The 19,982-nt window shown below is 37.6% G+C and overlaps 1 protein-coding gene across 4 annotated transcripts in view; it reads left to right on the forward strand.

Annotated features, from left to right (window-relative positions):
- HADHB (hydroxyacyl-CoA dehydrogenase trifunctional multienzyme complex subunit beta) overlaps window positions 1-19,982 on the forward strand; it is a 43,096-nt gene that overhangs the window by 8,063 nt on the left and 15,051 nt on the right. For all 4 annotated transcript variants that reach the window (XM_038560982.1, XM_038560984.1, XM_038560983.1 and 1 more), the window contains 3 exons: window positions 5,764-5,863; window positions 10,718-10,762; window positions 15,375-15,474. In XM_038560982.1, coding sequence (XP_038416910.1) covers window positions 5,764-5,863; window positions 10,718-10,762; window positions 15,375-15,474 — 245 coding nt within the window. The remainder of the gene's footprint in view (window positions 1-5,763; window positions 5,864-10,717; window positions 10,763-15,374; window positions 15,475-19,982) is intronic.

Raw genomic sequence — 19,982 nt, forward strand, 5'->3', positions numbered from 1 at the left:
ATGAACCTTGCCAATCAGCTTATTCATCTGTTAGTCCTGGAGATAATTACCATACATTCTTGAGGCAAAGTTAAATTTTTAAATTTACAATTAGTGATAGTCTTCTCCGTTAATGATATCTACAAGAGAACCCACTCCTGAAATGTGGGTGACTGGGGAACTAGTTAATTAAAAAATGTTGTTAAGTCAATATGAAATGAAAAAGTAGGGAAATGTGTTGATTTTATACGATCGTATGGACCCTTGGCAAATGCAGTGTAGATATGTATCTTGTAGGTGGTTTCCCCATTGTAAGTATATAAACCTGCTATGGGTACATAGCTTCACTGGCCAGAGCTGAAAACACTTTGACATGTTCATGCCATTATTCTCTTTGCCTGAGTCCTCTTTTGACCTATGACTTATGATTTTGGATTTATTATGGTATTTCTACTTGGATAGTAGCTTGATAGAAAAGCCCTTTACCACGTTTCAGAAGACCTCTGTTCCAATTCTGTCTCTTTCTGGGCACTGTGGCCTTGAACTGTCACTTTACTTCCCTGTGCTTTCTTTGTCTAAAAAAGAATAATAATTCTAGTCTTGTTAGCCTCAAATAGGAAGATATCTCAAAGCACTTTGAAAAATAAACTCAATATAAGATGATATTTCTATATTTTACATACAGTATATGGTCAGAAATCTATTGGCTCATCCCACCTAGCAAAGTTTCATGCTGTCATGTAAGAGATTTTTCTGGCCTCTAAATTCTAGCTAGCATAATGGATTTGTCTTAGTCTCGTGAAGAATAATTCCTTTCTGTCTCATTTACCTTTTCCCAATTCAAGTGTTTGCCCCCCATGCCTTTGCGTTGCAGTCACACAAATGGATGTGATTCTTGACAACTGGGAGAAGGTCAAAATGAATACCAACAGAGGGAGAGCATTTGGAGTATTTTTCTTTATACCATTCTTTAACTGTTTTTGTGTTTCTATCACTTCAACTAAATTGCCAGTCCTTGTGAGACTGGAGCCTTTTTATATCCCTGGTGTCTAACAGTGATTTGTTTTAGCACTAATGAAGATCGTGTGCCAGAAGGCACATGATAAGACAAAGGAATGTGACCAACTGATTTGTGGGGAGGGAGTAGGCATATGCTGAACAGGTTTTATGTTGCAGTAATTTTATAACATAATCCTCTTGAAGCTCATGTGAAATGTCCCTGCTTGACAAAACTCTTGGGATGAAGGATTTAGAATAGAGGAATACTGAATTTATTGATGTTTTCAGTCTTTGGATGGACTGGAAAAGTGTCTGATGAAGAGGCCACTCACATGGGAGGGTACATGTATAAAGGCAGAGAGATTCAAATGAGCAAATGAGCAATGTGAGGGACTGGGAGCTTTCTCATCTTTTTTACATGTCGGGGGGGGGGGGATTTCTTTGGGATAGTTAAGATGGAACTAGTAAAGCAGGGAACTCATTAGTAGAGTCAGGAATTTGAATTTTATTTCTAAGTGTATAAAAGGAACATGAGGTACTTGGAATGACATGATGGCATGTCATCTGACTTCCCTTTACTGCTTTATTCTCTCCAAGGTCAGTCACAAGTAATCTGCAAATCTTCTAATTCAGTGACCTTTTTCCAGTCCTCATTCTCCTTGAGTATTGAAACATTTGACCATCTTGTGCTCCTTTGATACTCTCTGACTTTTGCTGTCATACACTATTCTCTCCTGATTCTCCTTCTGCCTCTCAAGTTTACTTTCTGTCCCACATCTGTCTGTGCTCTGAATGGAGGGAGATCACAAAGCCAGGTGTCTTTAGTTGTGAGTAATGGACTCACTCAAGTGAAGAATAAGAGGCCTTGAGTGTACTACAGCTGGGGGAGGCGTTAGGAACCAGGCAGCTCTAGGGGCCAGCTGCTTTTGTCTTTCTCCTGGCCAGATGGTATGTTGCTTTCCTGCTTTATATCCTTCTTCACTCTTCCTTCTGGCTTCTTTGCTCACTCAAGGTTTTTGCTGCCCTATAAATGGCTTATAGGTGACCTCAGTTTGCCAGTACCCTGGTTTTTCCTCATGATATCCTTTCAGCTTCAACTAATTAGTGTTTCTCTTCATGCTTCTTTGCATAGATTGCTAAGAGAATCTGACTAGCATAGCTTATCACTAATATGTAGGTGACATGGGTCACTGGTTGACCGCTCTATGTATTGACTTTTGGTGGTCTAGTATCCACTTGGAGTCTAATCAGCTTTGACTGTGAGTTTAGGGGACACGGTATCTGTGACTGCCTCTTTGTCAAGGACTCCAAGCAGGGCAGCTCCCTTTAAAGGGGTAAAGGATGAGCAGGCACTATAAACTCTGTTTTTCTTCTTTATTCTAAACCGCAAATATTTTCTGGCTCTCCTGTCCGTATTCTACTTCTCTTCAGAGCTTTACCTGTCCAATGGACATACCCTCCTGAGTATCTCTCCATCGCTTCAAAGTTAGGATGTTTAAAAGTGGAATCATCTTTCTTCCCAAACTAGTTCTTACTCTTTATAGAATGGCTGGGTTTTCTTAATCTCTAAGCTTCTGTTAGAATACTGTTTTCTTTTCTTTCCATATCTTAATTGGTCACCAGGATACCTAGTCTTCCTTTTTAAAATCCCTTGTATTGGTCCCTTCCTTTCCATTCACACATTGATGCTGCCTTTATCCTGGCTTTTAGCACCACATGCTAAAAGTCCCCTTGCTTATCTCCCTGTACTTTTATGTCCTTCACCAGCACATCTCCGTTACAGCTGCCAGGGAAATCTTTGTATCCTATTATATATGTCTCCTACCTTTGACTATTATTTCCTTCAAGTTGATTGTGGATGTTTATAATAAATAGTTCTTTATGATATCAGTAGGTGTGGTTAGGTTAAAAAAGTATACATAACACATAAGGATATGCACATGTGCATTAAAAGAAAAAAAGTTTGAAAGTATATACACCAAATTAACAGTATCTAACCCAAAGGAAATAATATGGCAGGAGAGGCCATCAAGAGGAAATTTAAGGTTTTACTCTCCATGTTTTAGGGTTTTTTTTTATTGTCATAACCATATATTCATGTTTTATTTTTTAATTTAAAAAATTAGAGGGATTGCTGGGTGGCTCAGCGGTTTAGCACCTGTCTTTGGCCCAGGGCATGATCCTGGAGTCCTGGGATCGAGTCCCACGTCGGGCTCCTTGCAGGAAGCCTACTTCACCCTCTGCCTATGTCTCTGCCTCTCTCTCTCTCTCTCTCTCTCTCTGGATCTCTCATGAATAAATAAATAAAATCTTTTTTTAAAAAAGCAATCTTTCTCTAATTTTTTATTTTATTATTATTATTATTATTTATTATTATTTTTTAAATCATGAGAGACCCAGAGAGAGAGAGGCAGAGACATAGGCAGAGGGCGAAGCATAGGGATTCGATCCCACCTGTGATCATGCCCTGAGCCAAGGCAGATGCTCAACCACTGAGCCACCCAGGTGTCCCAAGATTGCTTTTTTTATTGAAGTATAATTAACACACAATGTTATATTAGTTTTAGGTGTACAATGTAATGATTCAGCAGTTCTATACATTACTGAGTGCTCATCAAGATAAGTGCACATTTAATCCCCTTCACCGATTTCACCCATTCCCCGCCCTACCTACCCCTCCTTTGGCAACCACCAGTATGTTCTCTGTATTTAAGAGTCTGGCTTCTTTTTGTTTGTCTTTTCTTTTCTTTGTTCATTTGTTTTGTTTCTTAAATTTCACATGAGTGAAATCACGCTTTTATCTTTCTCTGACTTATTTCACTTAGCATTATGTACTCTGAGTTCATCCATGTTGTTGCAGATGCCAAGATCTCATTCTTTTTTGTTTGTTTTTAAGATTTTATTTATTTATTTGACAGAGAGAGTGAGCACAAACACAGATAGTGGCAGGCAGAGGGAAAGGGAGAAGCAGACTCCCCAAGGAGGAGGGAGCCTGATGTAGCACTGGATCCCAGGACCCTGGATCATGACCTGAGCTGAAGGCAGATGCTTAACCGATGGAGGCACCTATGTGCCCCATTCTTTTTTTTTTTTTTTTTTAACTCCATTGTGTGTGTGTGTGTGTATACACCTTCTCTATTCATTTGTTTATGGGCTTGTAAGTAATGCAATAAACACAGAGGTGCATATATCAATTTAAATTAGTGTTTTCATATGCTTTGGGTAAATATCCAGTAGTGGAATTACTAGATCATATGGTATTTCTATTTTTAATTTTTTGAAGAACCTTCATATTGTCTTCTAAGTGGCTGCACCAATTTGCATTTCCATCAACAGTACATGAAGGTTCCTTTTTTTCCATGTCCTGGTCAACACTTGTTATATCTTACCTTTTTTATTTTAGCCATTCTGACTGGTATAGTTTTGATTTGCATTTGCCTGTTGATTAGTGGTGTTATGCATCTTTTCATGTGTCTGTTGCTGTTTGTATATCTTTTTTGGAAAAATGTCTATTCAAGTTCTCTCCCCATTTTTATTCAGATTTGGATTTTTTTGGTGTTAAGTTGTAGAAGTTCTTTACAGATTTTGCTTTTTTTTTTTTTTTTTTTCTGAGAGAGAGAGAACGTGTGTGCAAGTTGTGGGGAGGAATGAAGGGAGAGGGAAAGAGAATCTCAAGCATATTCCCCACTGAGCCTGGAGCCTAACAGTGGGCTTGATCTCACAACTCTGAGATCAAGACCCTCATGACCAAGAGTCAGACACTGAGCCAACCAGGGGCCCCTGCCTTGTCTTTTGCTGATGGTTTCCTTAGCTGTGTAAATCCTTTTTATTTTTATATAGTCCCATTAGTTTATTTTTGGTTTTGTTTCCATTGCCTCAGGAGACATATCTAGAAAGATGCTGGTATAGCCAATGTCAGAGAAATTATCGCCTGTGCTGTCTTCTAGGAGCTTCATGGTTTCAGGTCTCACATTTAGGTCTTTAACCCATTTTGATTTTATTTTTGTGTGTGCTGTAAGAAAGTGATCCAGTTTCATTCTTTTACATTTAACTGTCTAGTTTTCTTAGCAAAATTTGATGAAGAGACTGTTTTTTCCCCATTGTGTATTCTTGCTTCTTCTGTCATAGATAAATTGAGCATATAAGTGTGGGTTTATTTCTGGGCTCTCTATTCTGTTCCATTGATCTGAGTCTATTTTTGTGTCAGTCCTATACTGGCACAAAGGTTGTTCTTTTGATGTTAGAAAGTAGACAAATTAAGTCAAACAGAATCAGGAAGCACTCTAGGTTTTCGCAGAATGGCAGTAATCACCAAATGGCCTTAGTTTCTACATAAAAAAGCAAAAGTACTAAGGTTTGTGAAGAGCAGATGTCAGTTATTGGGATTTCTTTATTTTTTTTAGGATTTTTATTTTTTTAAGTAATCTCTATATCCAATGTGGGCCTTGAATTTACAACCCAGAGATCAGTCAGGCACCCTGGGACTTCATCTGCTAGGGACATGTATCACATTGGTTGTTTTCAGTGTGATAGATTGTCAAAATTTTTGAGAAAAAGAAACCATTTTCTTAATGGCATGAATACCCTCATCATTAGGTATAATCTCTGTATTTACCTTAAATATCATATGGAAACTTGTAAATGCTTAGTCCATTTTTTAGCATTTTGTTTATTGAAGTGATTTGGTAAATGGCAAATGCAACTAGGTGTTGAATAGGGTAAAATGTAGAAAGTCATCTGACTTCATATATTTGAATTAACAGTTCTTTGAACTTTATCTTAAAGCTGCACAGACCAAATCAAAGAAAACCTTAGCCAAACCCAACATAAGGAATATTGTGGTAGTGGATGGTGTTCGCATTCCGTTTTTGCAGTCAGGCACTTCGTAAGTATGAAATGATTGTATTCTTTTCTTCTTTTTCTTTTTCCTAGATTTATTCAGGTATGATTGGCAAATAGAAGTTGTACATATATGTATACATTGTGAAATAATTACTACAGTTGGATTAACACATTCATCATCCCATATACTTTTTATTTATTTCTTCTTTTAAGATATTTTCAAAACTGGTCATTGTAAATGTAACCTAGTAGGTAATAGTATTGTTAGTGGACTAACGTATGGATAGCATTTTTATGACGTTAATACAGAATAAATCAAGCCAGTAGTAAAATAATATGGCAAAATTTGTTTTTTATCCTTTATCATGAACAGGCCTAGTGTAGTTTTAAATTGAACCAACCCTATTTTGAAAACCTAGTGTGGGTCCAGATACCTTGGTTGCAACCGGGGTATACTTTCCTTGTGTGGAGATAAGTACATTGTTTCTGTGCTTCTTCACAAGTTTGAATACTGAGGCTATGGATCCACAGGTATTTATAAGGGCCTTTAATTCACTGCTTTGGCTTCCTGGAAATGATCAGAATTGCATTTGACAGTCTGGTCCAAATCCCAGCATAACACAGCCCCAACTAAATGGAACCAGAATGATCCTTGATGAGTACAAAAATTTCCCAGAACCAAACTGCTCTTCTCTGTAGACTTTACTTCTCCTTTTCTCTCCCCAAGTGAGGCCCAGTCTGTCCAAAAGCTGATAACGGACTTTGGTAACTAGTTTCAAACTAAATGAAACATTAGTTCTAGTCTGTGTAGATTGTTTTGATATCCCTATTTTGAAAGAGCTAACTTAAAAATGCATTGGGGAATGTTAGGCATCTGCTAAAAATAGTAGGGCCTATCATTATGTACTAATATAGAAAGATCCTAAAAGTAAGTTAAGTGTAAAGAGCAAGGTACAGAGCAGTATATAATGCCATTGTTTGTGGACGATACATACGTACATATACATGTACACACACAAACCGTAAACCTTCTCTTTTAAACATGGTTTAGAATCTAGAGAGTATTTTCTTACAGAAGTAATACTCTAAGTGGTGGTAAAGTTTCTTCATTCACCCTTTTAGTATAGTAACCCATTTTCTGTCTATGATCTTTTGTGTACTGATAAAAGCAGTAAGAGTAAAAATCTGAAGCTTTAGTGGCAAGAAGGTGAGGACAGGGGATCCTCCTTGTACTCAGCAGCAACAGGATAGGAAAATTTTCATCAAGAGTAGAAAGTTCTAGGCTTTCTTCTTTTTTTGTAAGAGCTGTTATACTACGTGGATGTTTGTTTCCAAGTGTTTTACCAGCTATTGAGAAATGTGAACACACTTAACTATCTCATTTACTTATCATTATAATTATTTTTTTAAGGTTTTATTTATTTATTCATGATAGACATAGAGAGAGAGGCAGAGACACAGGCAGAGGGAGAAGCAGGCTCCATGCAGGGAGCCCAACACAGGACTCGATCCCGGGACTGCAGGATCGTACCCTGGGCCAAAGGCAGGCGCCAAACCACTGAGCCACCCAGGGATCCCCTCATTTACTTATAATTAAACAGTTTCTTTGGTAATTAATGTTTGCATGAAGTTTGATTTGAGATATTCAGCACATTGGTGTGAGGTTTGGTCCTTTTGTTGTTCATGGTTGTGCTTTAGTTCTTTAGTTTTTAGTTCTATTCAGGATTTTTTTTTTTTTAAGATTTTATTTATTCGTGAGATACAGAGAGAGAGACAGACAGACAGACAGACAGACATAGAGGGAAAAGCAGGCTCCTCATAGGGAGCCTTTGTAGAACTTGATCCCGAACCTGGGATCACGTCCTGAGCCAGAGGCAGATGCTCAACCGCTGAGCCACCCAGGTGCTCCTCTATTCAGGATCTTAACTGACGAAGAATATAAGGAATTAAAGTTAATACGGAAGAAAGAAAAAATTTAAGGTAATATTTATATAAAGAACAAAGGTGACAAAAAATAATATAGAGGAAAGAATCTATGAAGAGGACAAATAATTGAGTCACGTAAGTGATATTATGATTGAGATGACAAATAGCTACTCTATAATTGATGATTTTCTAGTGGAAAAAGATCTTTTCCTGCTTAATTTTCAGGAAGGTTGCATTTAACTCGAGTGCTGTTTGAAAGACCAGGTTCTCAGAGGGGAAGGGCATTTGGGAAGCACTCCTAGGAATAGATGCCAGCAGTGGAATTTCGAAGTCTTTTAGTCATCTTGGTAAATAAAGGGGGTATAGGAACATGAAAATTAAGATTTTTTTTTTAAGATTTTATTTATTTATTCAAGAGAGGCAGAGAGAGACAGAGACATAGGCAGAGAGAGAAGCAGGCTACTCGCAGGGAGCCCATTGCGGGACTCTATCCCCAGATCCCTGGATCACCCCCTGAGCTGAAGGCAGACGCTCAACTGCTGAGTCACCCAGGTGTCCCGAGAATTAAGATTATAAAGTGATAAATAATTTATTGTTTGGACATTTTAAAATTGACGTACAATGTTTCTCCAGAATATTCTTTCCTAAATTTGAGGATACTGATTTTACCTTATAAAAGATTTGGAAAATGATCATTTTTCTGTGATTCAGAGTGAAAATAAAAACATTTTTGGATTTTTAGGTTTTGATTTTCAGAACTTGAAGAAAGAACTTTCTTGTTCAATCCAATGGTTAACTCTTTGACTTAAAGGGAATTTATTTTTAACATTTTTTTTATAATTAATAATTTTTTTTAATTTTTATTTATTTATGATAGTCACAGAGAGAGAGAGAGAGAGAGAGAGAAGCAGAGACACAGGCAGAGGGAGAAGCAGGCTCCATGCACCGGAAGCCCGACGTGGGATTCGATCCTGGGTCTCCAGGATCGCGCCCTGGGCCAAAGGCAGGCGCCAAACCACTGAGCCACCCAGGGATCCCTATTTTTAACATTTAAATAAACTAAAGAGTTTACATCCAGATCTTGGGTTTTGTTTTGTTTTAAGATTTTATTTATTTGTTTTGAGAGAGACCATAGGAGTAGGGGGAAGGAACAGAGGAAGAGGGAAAAATACTCCCTGCTGAGCAGGGAGCCCCATGTGGAACTCAATCCCAGAATACTGGGGTCATGACCTGAGCTGAGGGCAGATGCCTAACCAACTGAGCCACCGAGGTGCCCTAGGTCTTGGTTTCTAAATACTTTCTTCAATATTAGGAACTAGGGTTTCCTAGAACCTAGACTGAGCTGGAGAAAATACAAGGTGAGGCTGGAGCGTGTTGTAGTGCCTGGAAGTGAAGAAGTGCTTAAAAAAAATGGGCATGGTAAAAGGACATGGGGCCAACCTGAAGTAGCTTCCAATAAAATAGAGTGTTACATCATAACCCAAAGAATAAATATTTGTATGAGTTCAATCTGATATAAATAAATGATTGAATAAATACATAAATGAGAGAAGGGACACGTCATCTTTACTAAAGGATTTCAGCTAATACATGTAGAAGCAATGAGGAAAATCAGCATTAGAACACCACAGTAGTAATTGGGGCAAGCAGTTGCTACGAATGAATGCTAAAATTAGTGAGAAATGTTGAGAAATAAGATATCTGCATAGCTTCAAACTCTCTCCCCCCAAAATATTTAACTACTGTGATGTTTTTACCATATGTCCACAAATCGTTGTTATTCCTTCCACTAGGAAGTGGAGCTTAATCCTCCTCCCTTTGAGTGATGGCAGGACTAGTGACTCACTTCCATACTTAAATTGAGTACAGAAAGGGAAAAATAGTGGAGAAAACTGGCAGACACTGCTTTAACCAAGCAATCAATATAACAGCCCTAGTAATAAGTCATATTGCTGTTGTGTACATTCTAATACGAAGCAATGAGAAGGTCACTTTACCTCCGTTGTATTCTTCCCCCAAACCTATGACCCTAGTCTTCCAAGTGTCAAGGACACAAAAGACAAGGAAGGGCTGAAAACTGTCGCAGATTGGAGGAAACAAAGGAGTCATGACAACTAAATGCGTGGATTTGGTCTTGGAACAGACCTGTGAGAGGGCATTAGTAGAAAAACTGATGAGATCCAGATAAAGTTAGCAGTTTAGTGAATAGTCTTGTGCCAAGTGTTAATTTCTTAGTGTTGACTAGTTGGTTCCATAAGATATGAGCATAAAGGGAAGCCAGGTGGAGGGTATTCAGGAGCTCTGTCCTATCTATTCAGTTCTGTCAGAAATCTCAAATTACTTCAAAAAGTTTCTTAAAAAGTCCTGATATGTCCTTCATGTTCCTTTGGGCATTACAAAATAAGTAATATATTTTGAAAGATAAGTAAAAAGAGCTTAAAAGGTAGAGTTTAGTTTTAAAGAGCATGTAACGTATGCCATGTTGAGTACTGACATGAATTACTGTCATATAAGATACTGGGCCACACATCTTTGTTAGATTCGTAGCCAGCTCAGTAGAAGTTAAGGCTTGCCAGATTGTTAAGGATGACAAATAGTAGTCATGCTGTTGCTTCATTTGAAATGATGGAGTGCCTCAGATAGCAAAGTGAAGTGCATTTGCAGCAGCATGTGTTAGATATTATCTCTATGTATTTCAAATAGAACAAAAACAGGGGATCCCTGGGTGGCGCAGCGGTTTGGCGCCTGCCTTTGGCCCAGGGCGCGATCCGGGAGACCCTGGATCGAATCCCACGTCGGGCTCCCGGTGCATGGAGCCTGCTTCTCCCTCTGCCTGTGTCTCTGCCTCTCTCTCTCTCTGTGTGTGACTATCATAAATAAATAAAAGTTAAAAAAAAAATTAAAAAGAACAAAAACACTTATTATTAAAGTTCTCTAGGCTTGTTTTCAGTTGTTTATTTTCTTTCCCCAGATATAAGGACCTGATGCCACATGATTTGGCTAGAGCAGCACTTTCGTAAGTAAATGCAGTTTTATTTTAGTTCTTATTTCATTAAAAGCACTTTCTCTAGTTTTTACATGTGAAACAACATGTTTAATCGAATTTCCATATCTAGAATATATTTACTTTTATGTGGTGAGAAACAAATACTGGCCTCTTCAAGATTTATTTATACTTCATTTTTGCCATATGTGCAGTACAAATTCAGGTAGCTGATAGGTATCAGAAATGTTTATTTTGTGGCCTTGACAATATCTTGGCATGACAGTATTCTTTAAGGAGTGCTATTGCTAGCTAGCCAGTTATAACTCATCACGGTATATAATATATATTTATGTGTATATATATATTTGATGATTATTTTAGACAACTAATATTTATGTAGAAAGAAGCTTAAAATGAGATCTGACGATTCATATGTAAAGCAAGTTAGAATGTAAAATTATATGTGGGTTTTACATGAGATTGAGATGGATGAGTAATTTGATGAGAGTCATACAATACGTGGCTGTTTCTGTGGTAGGAATAGCATGTAAAGCATTATCTCATTCATTTTTCATTAATGCCTTGCCTCTGTCTCTTCAACCAATCACAGGTCTTTTCTAGTTTGAAAAAACCTTTCAGTTGACCTTTCTGCCCATCTGGTTCTTTTTCTTCTCTTCCTATGAGACTTTGAGAGTGAATGAAAGCAGCAATTACTTATCTTTTCTTATTGTCCATCTCCTTAGTCTCATAATAATTTTCTCCATTCCTACTGCTCTTCAGTAACTGTACTTTGGAAGCTTCTCTTCATGGTGCTTTGTGTTCCCTAAATGCATGAGTCTTTTCCCAGGCCTGGTCTCTTTGTATTCTCTAGCATTGACCTGTGAGCTGTACTTGACCCTGTGATCCTTTGATTTCTTAATACTATGCCTTTGTGATTTTCCTTCCCTCTTCTGAATGATCCTTCTCTACTTTTTAAAAAACTGAGTCTTTTTCTCTTTTTCTTTCTTAAAAGTATTTGGCAAATTTTAATTCTTATAGCATTGCATATGGATGTATGCTTTTCCTTAAAAAAAAAATTTCATCTACTTTATTATTTTTTTTTAATTTGAAAGATTCCCAAATCTCTGAATTTGACCTCTTTTCTTAGACACTTCAAGTACAGCATATCAAAAATAAAAATTATCAGGGCTCCTGGCTGGCTCAGTTAATAGAGCATGTAACTTTTGATCTCACGGTTGTGAGTTCAAGCCCCATATTGAGTGTGGAGCCTACTCAAAAAAATAAATAAAAATTAAAAAATTAAAAATTATCTTTTCCCTAAAGCCAGCTTGTTTTCCTGTTTCTGATGCTGGCACCCTTTCTGATTATGATCCCAGACTGATGCTTTGCAAGTTTTTCCACAACTTTTTGTTTTAAAAACTGTCAAATGTAAAATAAAATTGAAAGAATAATACAGTGAACACTTAAGTACCTTCCATTTAGGTTTAATCGTTGTTAACCGTTTTGCCATATTGGTTGTATCTATTGGTTTGAAGCATTTGCCAGTAAGTTACAGGCCTCTTGAAACTTCAGCCTGAAATATTTCAGTGTTTATTTCCTAAGAATAAGGATCTTCTCTACTATCCAGGATGTCATTACGGTGGCTAAGATAATAATGATGATCCCGTTACTTCTAATGTTCAGTTCATAGTCAGATCCCCCATATTTGTCTCCAACAATGTCTTTCAGTAGTTTTCCCCCCCAAAATCAGGACCTAGTTGAAGTTCACATTACAACTGGATATGTCTCTTTAGTCTCTTGAATTTAGAATGTTTTCTTCCCCCACCCCCGTCTTCCCTGCCCCCACCTGACAATGACTTTTTGAAAACTAGGCCACCTGTCCCATAGGAAGTCCCATGTTCTGGATGTTTCTTCTTGGTGATATTTTAACTTTTGAATTTCCTGTAAACTAGAAATTAGTTCTAGAAGCTTGATTAGATTCAGGTTAAGCATTTTTTTGGTAAGAATGCTTTAAAGCACATGGTATTCTGTCATGTCATTAGGCACAGGATGTGTGATGATGCTAAATCTAACCACTCAGTCATGGTGGTCAGATTGCCAGTTCTTTTGATTATAAAAGTACTTTTTTTTTTTCTTTGCAATAGTAAGTAATCTGTAAAGTGATACAGTAGCACCATGTGAATCTCCTGTTCCCCAGCAATCTTTCACTAAGTGGCTTTTGCATTCATTGATATTTTTGCCTGGGCCATTTATTACATTAGAGGTTAAAAATTTGTGATTTTTTCCTAATTATGTTACTCCTGACATTTATTGGCTAGTATTTTTCTAGAAAGAGCAATGAAATTTCTTTCTTTCTTTTTATTTATTTATTTTTTTAAGTGATGAGGACTTATGAATTTTTGTTGTGTTTTTTTTTTTTAAGATTTTATTTTTGTAATCTCTACACCCAATATGGGGCTCATAGCCCCAAGATCAAGAGTTGCATGCTCCACCAACTGAGCCAGCTAAGTGCCCCATTTTATTTATTGTGTTACATACAGCTAAGCTTAATCGTTGTTCTTTTTGAAGGTCACACCTTTTATCTGTGGGTACTCCTTTGAGTTGTTTCTTTTTTTTTAAATAAATTCTAACACTCAGTGTGGAGTTTAAAATCTGAACCCAGAGATCAAGAGTCACATTCTCTACCAACTGAGCCAACTAGACACTCCCGAGTTGTTTCTTATGTCACTTTTTTTAGTATAATATTTCCTGAGGTATAATTTGCATATAATAAAATGCACAGATTTAAGTGTGTAGTTTGATGAGTTCTGACAAATGTATGTTTCTGGTTTTGATATCTATTCCATTAGTCTTTGAATGCTGTCTTATTTTTGGGACAAAAAATAACAGTGAGGTTCACTTTGTACTTGCCTTGTCTTAGACCTGGCTTCAGTCATTTTTTTAAAAAATTGATTTTTGGGATGCCTGGCTGGCTTAGTTGGTAGAGGATGGGACTCCTGATCTTGGGGTTGTTAGTTCAAGACCCATGTTGGGTGGAGAGATTACTTAAAAATAAAATCTTAATGAATGAATGAATGAATCCTTTAATGGGCAATGGCATTTAGAAACCAAGTCTGAGGAGCACCTGGGTGGCTTATTCAGTTAAGCATCTGCCTTCGGCTCAGGTCATGATCCCAGGGTCCTGGGACTGAGTCCTGTTTCGGGCTCTCTGCTCAGTGGGGAACCTGTTTATCCCTCTCCCTCTGCCTGCTGCTCTGCCTACTTGTGGTTTCTCTGTCAAATAAATAAAATCTTTTTTTTTTTTTAAGATTTTATTCATTTTTTTATTCATGAAGACACACAGAGAGGCAGAGACCCAGGCAGAGAGAGAAGCAGGCTCCATGAAGGGAGCCCGATGTGGGACTTGATCCCAGGACTCCCAAGATCATGCCCTAGGCCGAAGGCAGACACTGAACTGCTGAGCCACCCAGGCATCCTCAAATAAACAAAATCTTAAGAAAGAAAGAAACCAAGTCTGAGTTCAAGATGGGCTCATTTCTTTCCTACTGGAGACTGGAATGTTACTGCTTTTAGTCTCTATCCGTGGCCAGAGCTAGACAGGTGTGTGTGTGTGTGTGTGTATAGCTTAAGTCATATGTTTATATTGATATTCCAAATTTAAATTTAATATACCTGGGATATTACCTCCACTCTTTGATTTTATATCTCTTTTTTCCTCTTTTGACTGAATAGGTTCTTTTTTTTTTTTTTTTCCCTAAGATTTTTTTATTTACTCATGAGAGAGGCAGAGACATAGGCAGAGGGAGAAGCAGGCTCCATGCTGAGAGCCCGATGCGGGACTCGATCCCTGATCCTGGGATCACACCCTGAGCCTAATGCAGACGCTCAACCGCTGAGCCACCCAGGCGTCCCTAAAACTTAGATTCTTACTAACATTACTGTGTTTATGTATGTTTTATCTTTGTCCAAATTATTTTTGATTCTTCTTATTTAACTTTTCATTACCAATTGAACATCAAATGTTATTTATTTTTAAAAAGATTTTATTTTGAGAGAGAGAGGATACATGTGCTTGACTAGGGGTAGAGGCAGAAGGAGAGAAAGAATCACAAGCGGACTTCACGGTGAGTGCAGAGCCCGTTATAGGGCTTGATTTCACAACCCAGAGGTCATGACCTGAACTGGAATTAAGAGTCAGACATGAAACTGACCGAGCCACACAGGTGCCCCTAAATGTTGACTTTATAAATTATTCATTCATTTCTTCTTTGATAAGGTGTCACATGCTTGTTGAATTAAGGAAAAGATATAGTCTCTTTTTGGGACGCCTGGGTGGCTCAGTGGTTAACGCCTGCCTTTGGCCCAGGGTGTGATCCTGGAGTCCGGGGATTGAGTTCCACATTGAGCTCCCTGCATGGAGTCTGCTTCTCCCTCTGCCTATGTCTCTGCCTCTCTCTCTCTCTCTCTCTCTCATGAATAAATAAATAATATCTTAAAAAAAAACAAGATACAGTCTCTTAAATTCAAAGCTAACCTTTTAAAAGAAGTACAGTGTTTTATCTGATGATCTATGGCACTATCTTGATGTATGAAATTTTTTTTTGTGTTTTTTTTTTTTTTTGCTTTGGACTTCAACTCTCAGGGGTTTGTTGCACCGGACCAATGTCCCAAAGGATGTTGTTGATTATATCATCTTTGGCACAGTTATACAGGAAGTGAAAACTAGCAATGTGGCTAGAGAGGTGAGTAAAACAAACTTTATAGTGTTCAAAGAGATTAATAGGAGAATCAACTTAAATTTCAGTTAACAGAATTATTCTTTAAAAGTTATTAAAATTTATTAAAGCTATATTTGACTTCAAATGTGACTTTATAATTTGAATAATGAATGTTATTTAATATTTAAGAGTATTATAAATCGAATGACATGCTATCCTAGTGTATATTTATTCTATACCATAAATCAAGTCGATTATTTGAGCGGCTTTGGGATATATGTTCATTTGTTTCTTAGAATAATAGAACTTATGGCAAAGTATGGCTAAAGTGACTTTTAGTGCAGAGATAAAAAGCTTCTAGGACAAACAGAAACTAAAAAGAATTTGTTGTCATCAAACCAGACCTACAAGAAATATTAAAAGGGATCCTTTAAGTGAAGAGAGAGCCCAAAAGTAACATAAACCAGAAAGGAACAGAGACAATACACAGAAATAATGACTTTACATGTAATACAGTGGCACTAAATTCATATTTTCAATAATTACTGTGAATGTAAATGGGCTAAATGCTCCAGTCAAAAGACACAGTATCAGATTGGATAAAAAAAGTAAGACCCATCGATATGCTGTCTGCAGGAGACTCATTTTAGACCCAAAGACACCTCCAGATTTAAGGTGAGGGGATGGAAAACCGTTTATCATTCTAATGGACATCAAAAAAAGCTGGGGTGATGATCCTTGTATCAGACAAATTAGATTTTAAACCAAAGACTGTGGGCAGCCCCCGTGGCCCAGCGGTTTGGCGCCGCCTGCAGCCCAGGGTGTGATCCTGGAGACCCAGGATCGAGTCCCACATCGGGCTCCTTGCAGGGAGCCTGCTTCTCCCTCTGCCTGTGTCTCTGCCTCTCTCTCTCTTTCTCGCTCTCTCTCTGTCTCTCATGAATAAATAAATAAAATCTTTAAAAAAAATAAAAATAAATAAACCAAAGACTGTAATAAGAGGTGAGGAAGGATACTATGTCATAATAAAAGGATCTATCCAACAAGAAGATAAAGAATTGTAAATATTTATGTCCCTAACATGGTACAGCCAGTTATATAAGCCAATTAATAACAAAATTAAAAAAAATATCAGTAATAATACAATAGTAGTAGGAGACTTTTACACCCTACTCACTGCAGTCAAAAGATCATCCAAGCTGAAGATTGACAAGGAAACAAGGGCTTTGAATGACACATTGGACCAAATAGACTTCACAGAACATTCTATCCTAAAGCAACAGAATACACATTCTTCTCGAGTGCACATGAAACATACTCCAGAATAGATCACATACTGGGTCACAAATCAGGTCTCAACTGGTACCAACAAATTGGGATCATTCCCTACATATTTTCAGACCACAATGTTCTGAAACTGGAACTGAGTCACAAGAGGAAATTTGGAAAGAACTCAAATACATGGAGGCTGAAGAGCATCCTACTAAAAAATGAATGGGTCAATGAAGAAATTAAAGAAGTTTAAAAAAACTCATGGAAACAAATGAAAATGAAAGCACAACTGTTCAAAACTTTTGGGATGCAGCAAAGGTGGTCCTAAGAGGTAAGTATATAGCAATACAAGCCTTTCTCAGAAAAAAAGAAAGGTCTCAAATACACAGCCTAACCTTACATCTAAAGGAGCTGGAGAAAGAACAGCAAATAAAGCCTAAACCTAAAAGAAGAGGAGAATTAAAGAATAGAAATCAGTGAAATAGAAACAAAAAGAACAGTAGAAAAGATCAACAAAACTAAGAGCCAGTTCTTTCGAAGAGTAAGATTGATAAGCCCCTGGCCAGACTTATCAAAAAGAAAAGAGAAAGTACCCAAATAAATAAAATCATGGATGAAGAAGGAGAGGTCAGAGCCAACACTGAAGAAATACAATTATAAGAACATATTATGAGCAACTATATGCCAACAAATTAGGTAATTTGGAAGAAATGGATGCATTCCTAGAGATGTATAAACTACCAAAACAGAAATAGGAAACGTGAACAGACCCATAACTAGCAAGGAAATTAAAGCAGTAATCAAAAACCTCCTAACAGAGTCCAGGGTCAGATGGCTTGCCAAGGTAATTCTACCAAACAGTTAAAGAAAAATTAATATCTTTTCTTTTGAAGCCATTTCAAAAAATAGGAATAAAAGGAAAACTTCCAAACTTTTTCTATGAGGCCAGCATTGCCTTGATCCCAAAACCAAAGACCCCAGTAAAAGGGAGAATTACAGACCAATATCCATGAACATGGATGCCAAAATCTCACCAAAATACTAGTCAGTAGGATCCAACAGTACATTGAAAGGATTTTTTACCACGGCCAAGTAGGACTTCTTCCTTGGCTGCAAGGGTGGTTCAACATCTGCAAATCAATGTGTGATACACTACATTAATAAAAGAACCGCCAAGAACCATATCCTCTCAGTAGATGCAGAAAAAGCATTTGACAAAGAACAGCATCCTTTTTTGATTAAAATTCTTCACAGTGAAAAAAAAAATTCTTCACAATGTGGGGATAGAGGGAATATACCTCAATATCATAAAAGCCATATATGAAAAGCCCACAGTGAATATCATTCCCAGCGGGGAAAAACAGAGCTTTTCCGCTAAGGTCAGGAACACAGCAGGGATGTCCACTATCACCACTGCTGTTCAGCATAGTGCTAGAAATCCTAGCCTCACCAATCAGACAACAAAAAAATAAAGGGCATCTGAATCAGCAAAGAAGTCAAATTCTCATTCTTTGCAGATGACACGATACTCTATTTGGAAAACCCAAAAGACTCAGACCCCAAAATTGCTAGAACTCATATAGGAATTCAGCAAAGTGGCAGGATATGAAATCATTGCACAGAAATCAGTTACATTTCTATACACTAACAATGAGAAGGAGAAATTAAGCAGTCAATCCTGTTTACAATTGCACCCACAACCATAAGCTACCTAGGAATAAACCTAATGAAAGAGTCAAAACATCTGTACTCAGGGGATCCCTGGGTGGCTCAGTGGTTTGGTGCCTGCCTTTGGCCCAGGGGGCGATCCTGGAGTCCTGGGATCGAGTCCTGCAGTGGGCTCCCGATGCCTGTGTCTGCCCCCCCCCACCCCCCGGGTCTATAATTAATAAATAAATAAATAAATAAATAAATAAATAAATAAATCTTAAAAAAAAAAGATCTGTACTCAGAAAACTAGAGTACTCAAAAAACTAGAATACTCATGAAAGAAAGTAAACAAGACACAAAGAAATAGAAAAACATTCCATGCTCACAGATTGGAAAAACAAATATTGTTAAAATGTCTATGCTACCTAGAGCAATCTATATGTTCAGTGCAATTTCTATCAAAATAACCATCAACTTCACAGAGTTAGAACAAATAATCCTAAAATTTGTATGGAACCAGAACAGCCAAAGGAATGTTGAAAAAGAAAACCAAAACTGATGGCATCACAATTCTGGACTTCATGTTGTATTACAAAGCTGTAGTCATCAAGACAGTATTGTACCAGTGCAAAAACAGACATTAGATCAATGGAACAGAATAGAGAATCTAGAAATGGACCCTCAGCTCTGGTCAACTAATCTTTGACAAAGCAGGAAAGAATGTCCAATGGAAAAAAGTCTCTCCAACAAATGATGTTGGGAAAATTGGAAAGCCACATGCAGAAGAATGAAACTGGATCATTTCCTCACACCATATACAAAAATAGACTCAAAATAGATGAGAGAAGACCTAAATATGCGACAGGAATCCATCAAAATCCAGAGGATGCTGTACTTTGCCAAACACTTTCTCTGCATCCGTTGAGATCGTATGGTTCCTGTCCTTTATTTTGGAGAACATAGGCAGTAACCTCTTTGACCTCAGCTGCAGCAACTTCTTGCTAGACATGTCTCCAAGGACAAGGGAAACAGGCAAAAATGAACTATGGGGACTTCATCAAGATAAAAATCTTTTGGGCAGCCCCAGTGGCGCAGCAGTTTAGCGCCGCCTGCAGCCCAGGACGTGATCCTGGAGACCCTGAATCGAGTCCCACGTCAGGCTCTCTGCATGGAGCCTGCTTCTCCCTCTGCCTGTGTCTCTGCCTCTCTCTCTCTCTCTCTCTCTCTCTCTCTGCATCTCTATGAATAAATAAATACAATCTTAAAAAAAAAAAGATAAAAATCTTTTGCACAGCAAACAGTTGACAAAATAGCCTACAGAATGAGAGAAGATATTTGCAAATGGCACATCATATAAAGGGCTAGTATCAAATATCTTTAAAGAACTTATTAAATTCAACATCCGAAGAACAAATAATCTGATCAGGAAATGGGCAGAAGACATGAACAGACATTTCTCCAAAGAAAACATAACAAATGGCCAACAGACACAGGAAAAAATGCTCAACATCACTCAACATCAGGGAAATCCAAATCAAAACCACGAGATACCACCTCACACCAGTCAGAATGGCTAAAATGAAGTCAGGAAATGACAGATGTTGGTGAGG

This window comes from Canis lupus, chromosome 17, assembly GCF_011100685.1.
Source record: "Canis lupus familiaris isolate Mischka breed German Shepherd chromosome 17, alternate assembly UU_Cfam_GSD_1.0, whole genome shotgun sequence".
Taxonomy (NCBI): domain Eukaryota; kingdom Metazoa; phylum Chordata; class Mammalia; order Carnivora; family Canidae; genus Canis; species Canis lupus.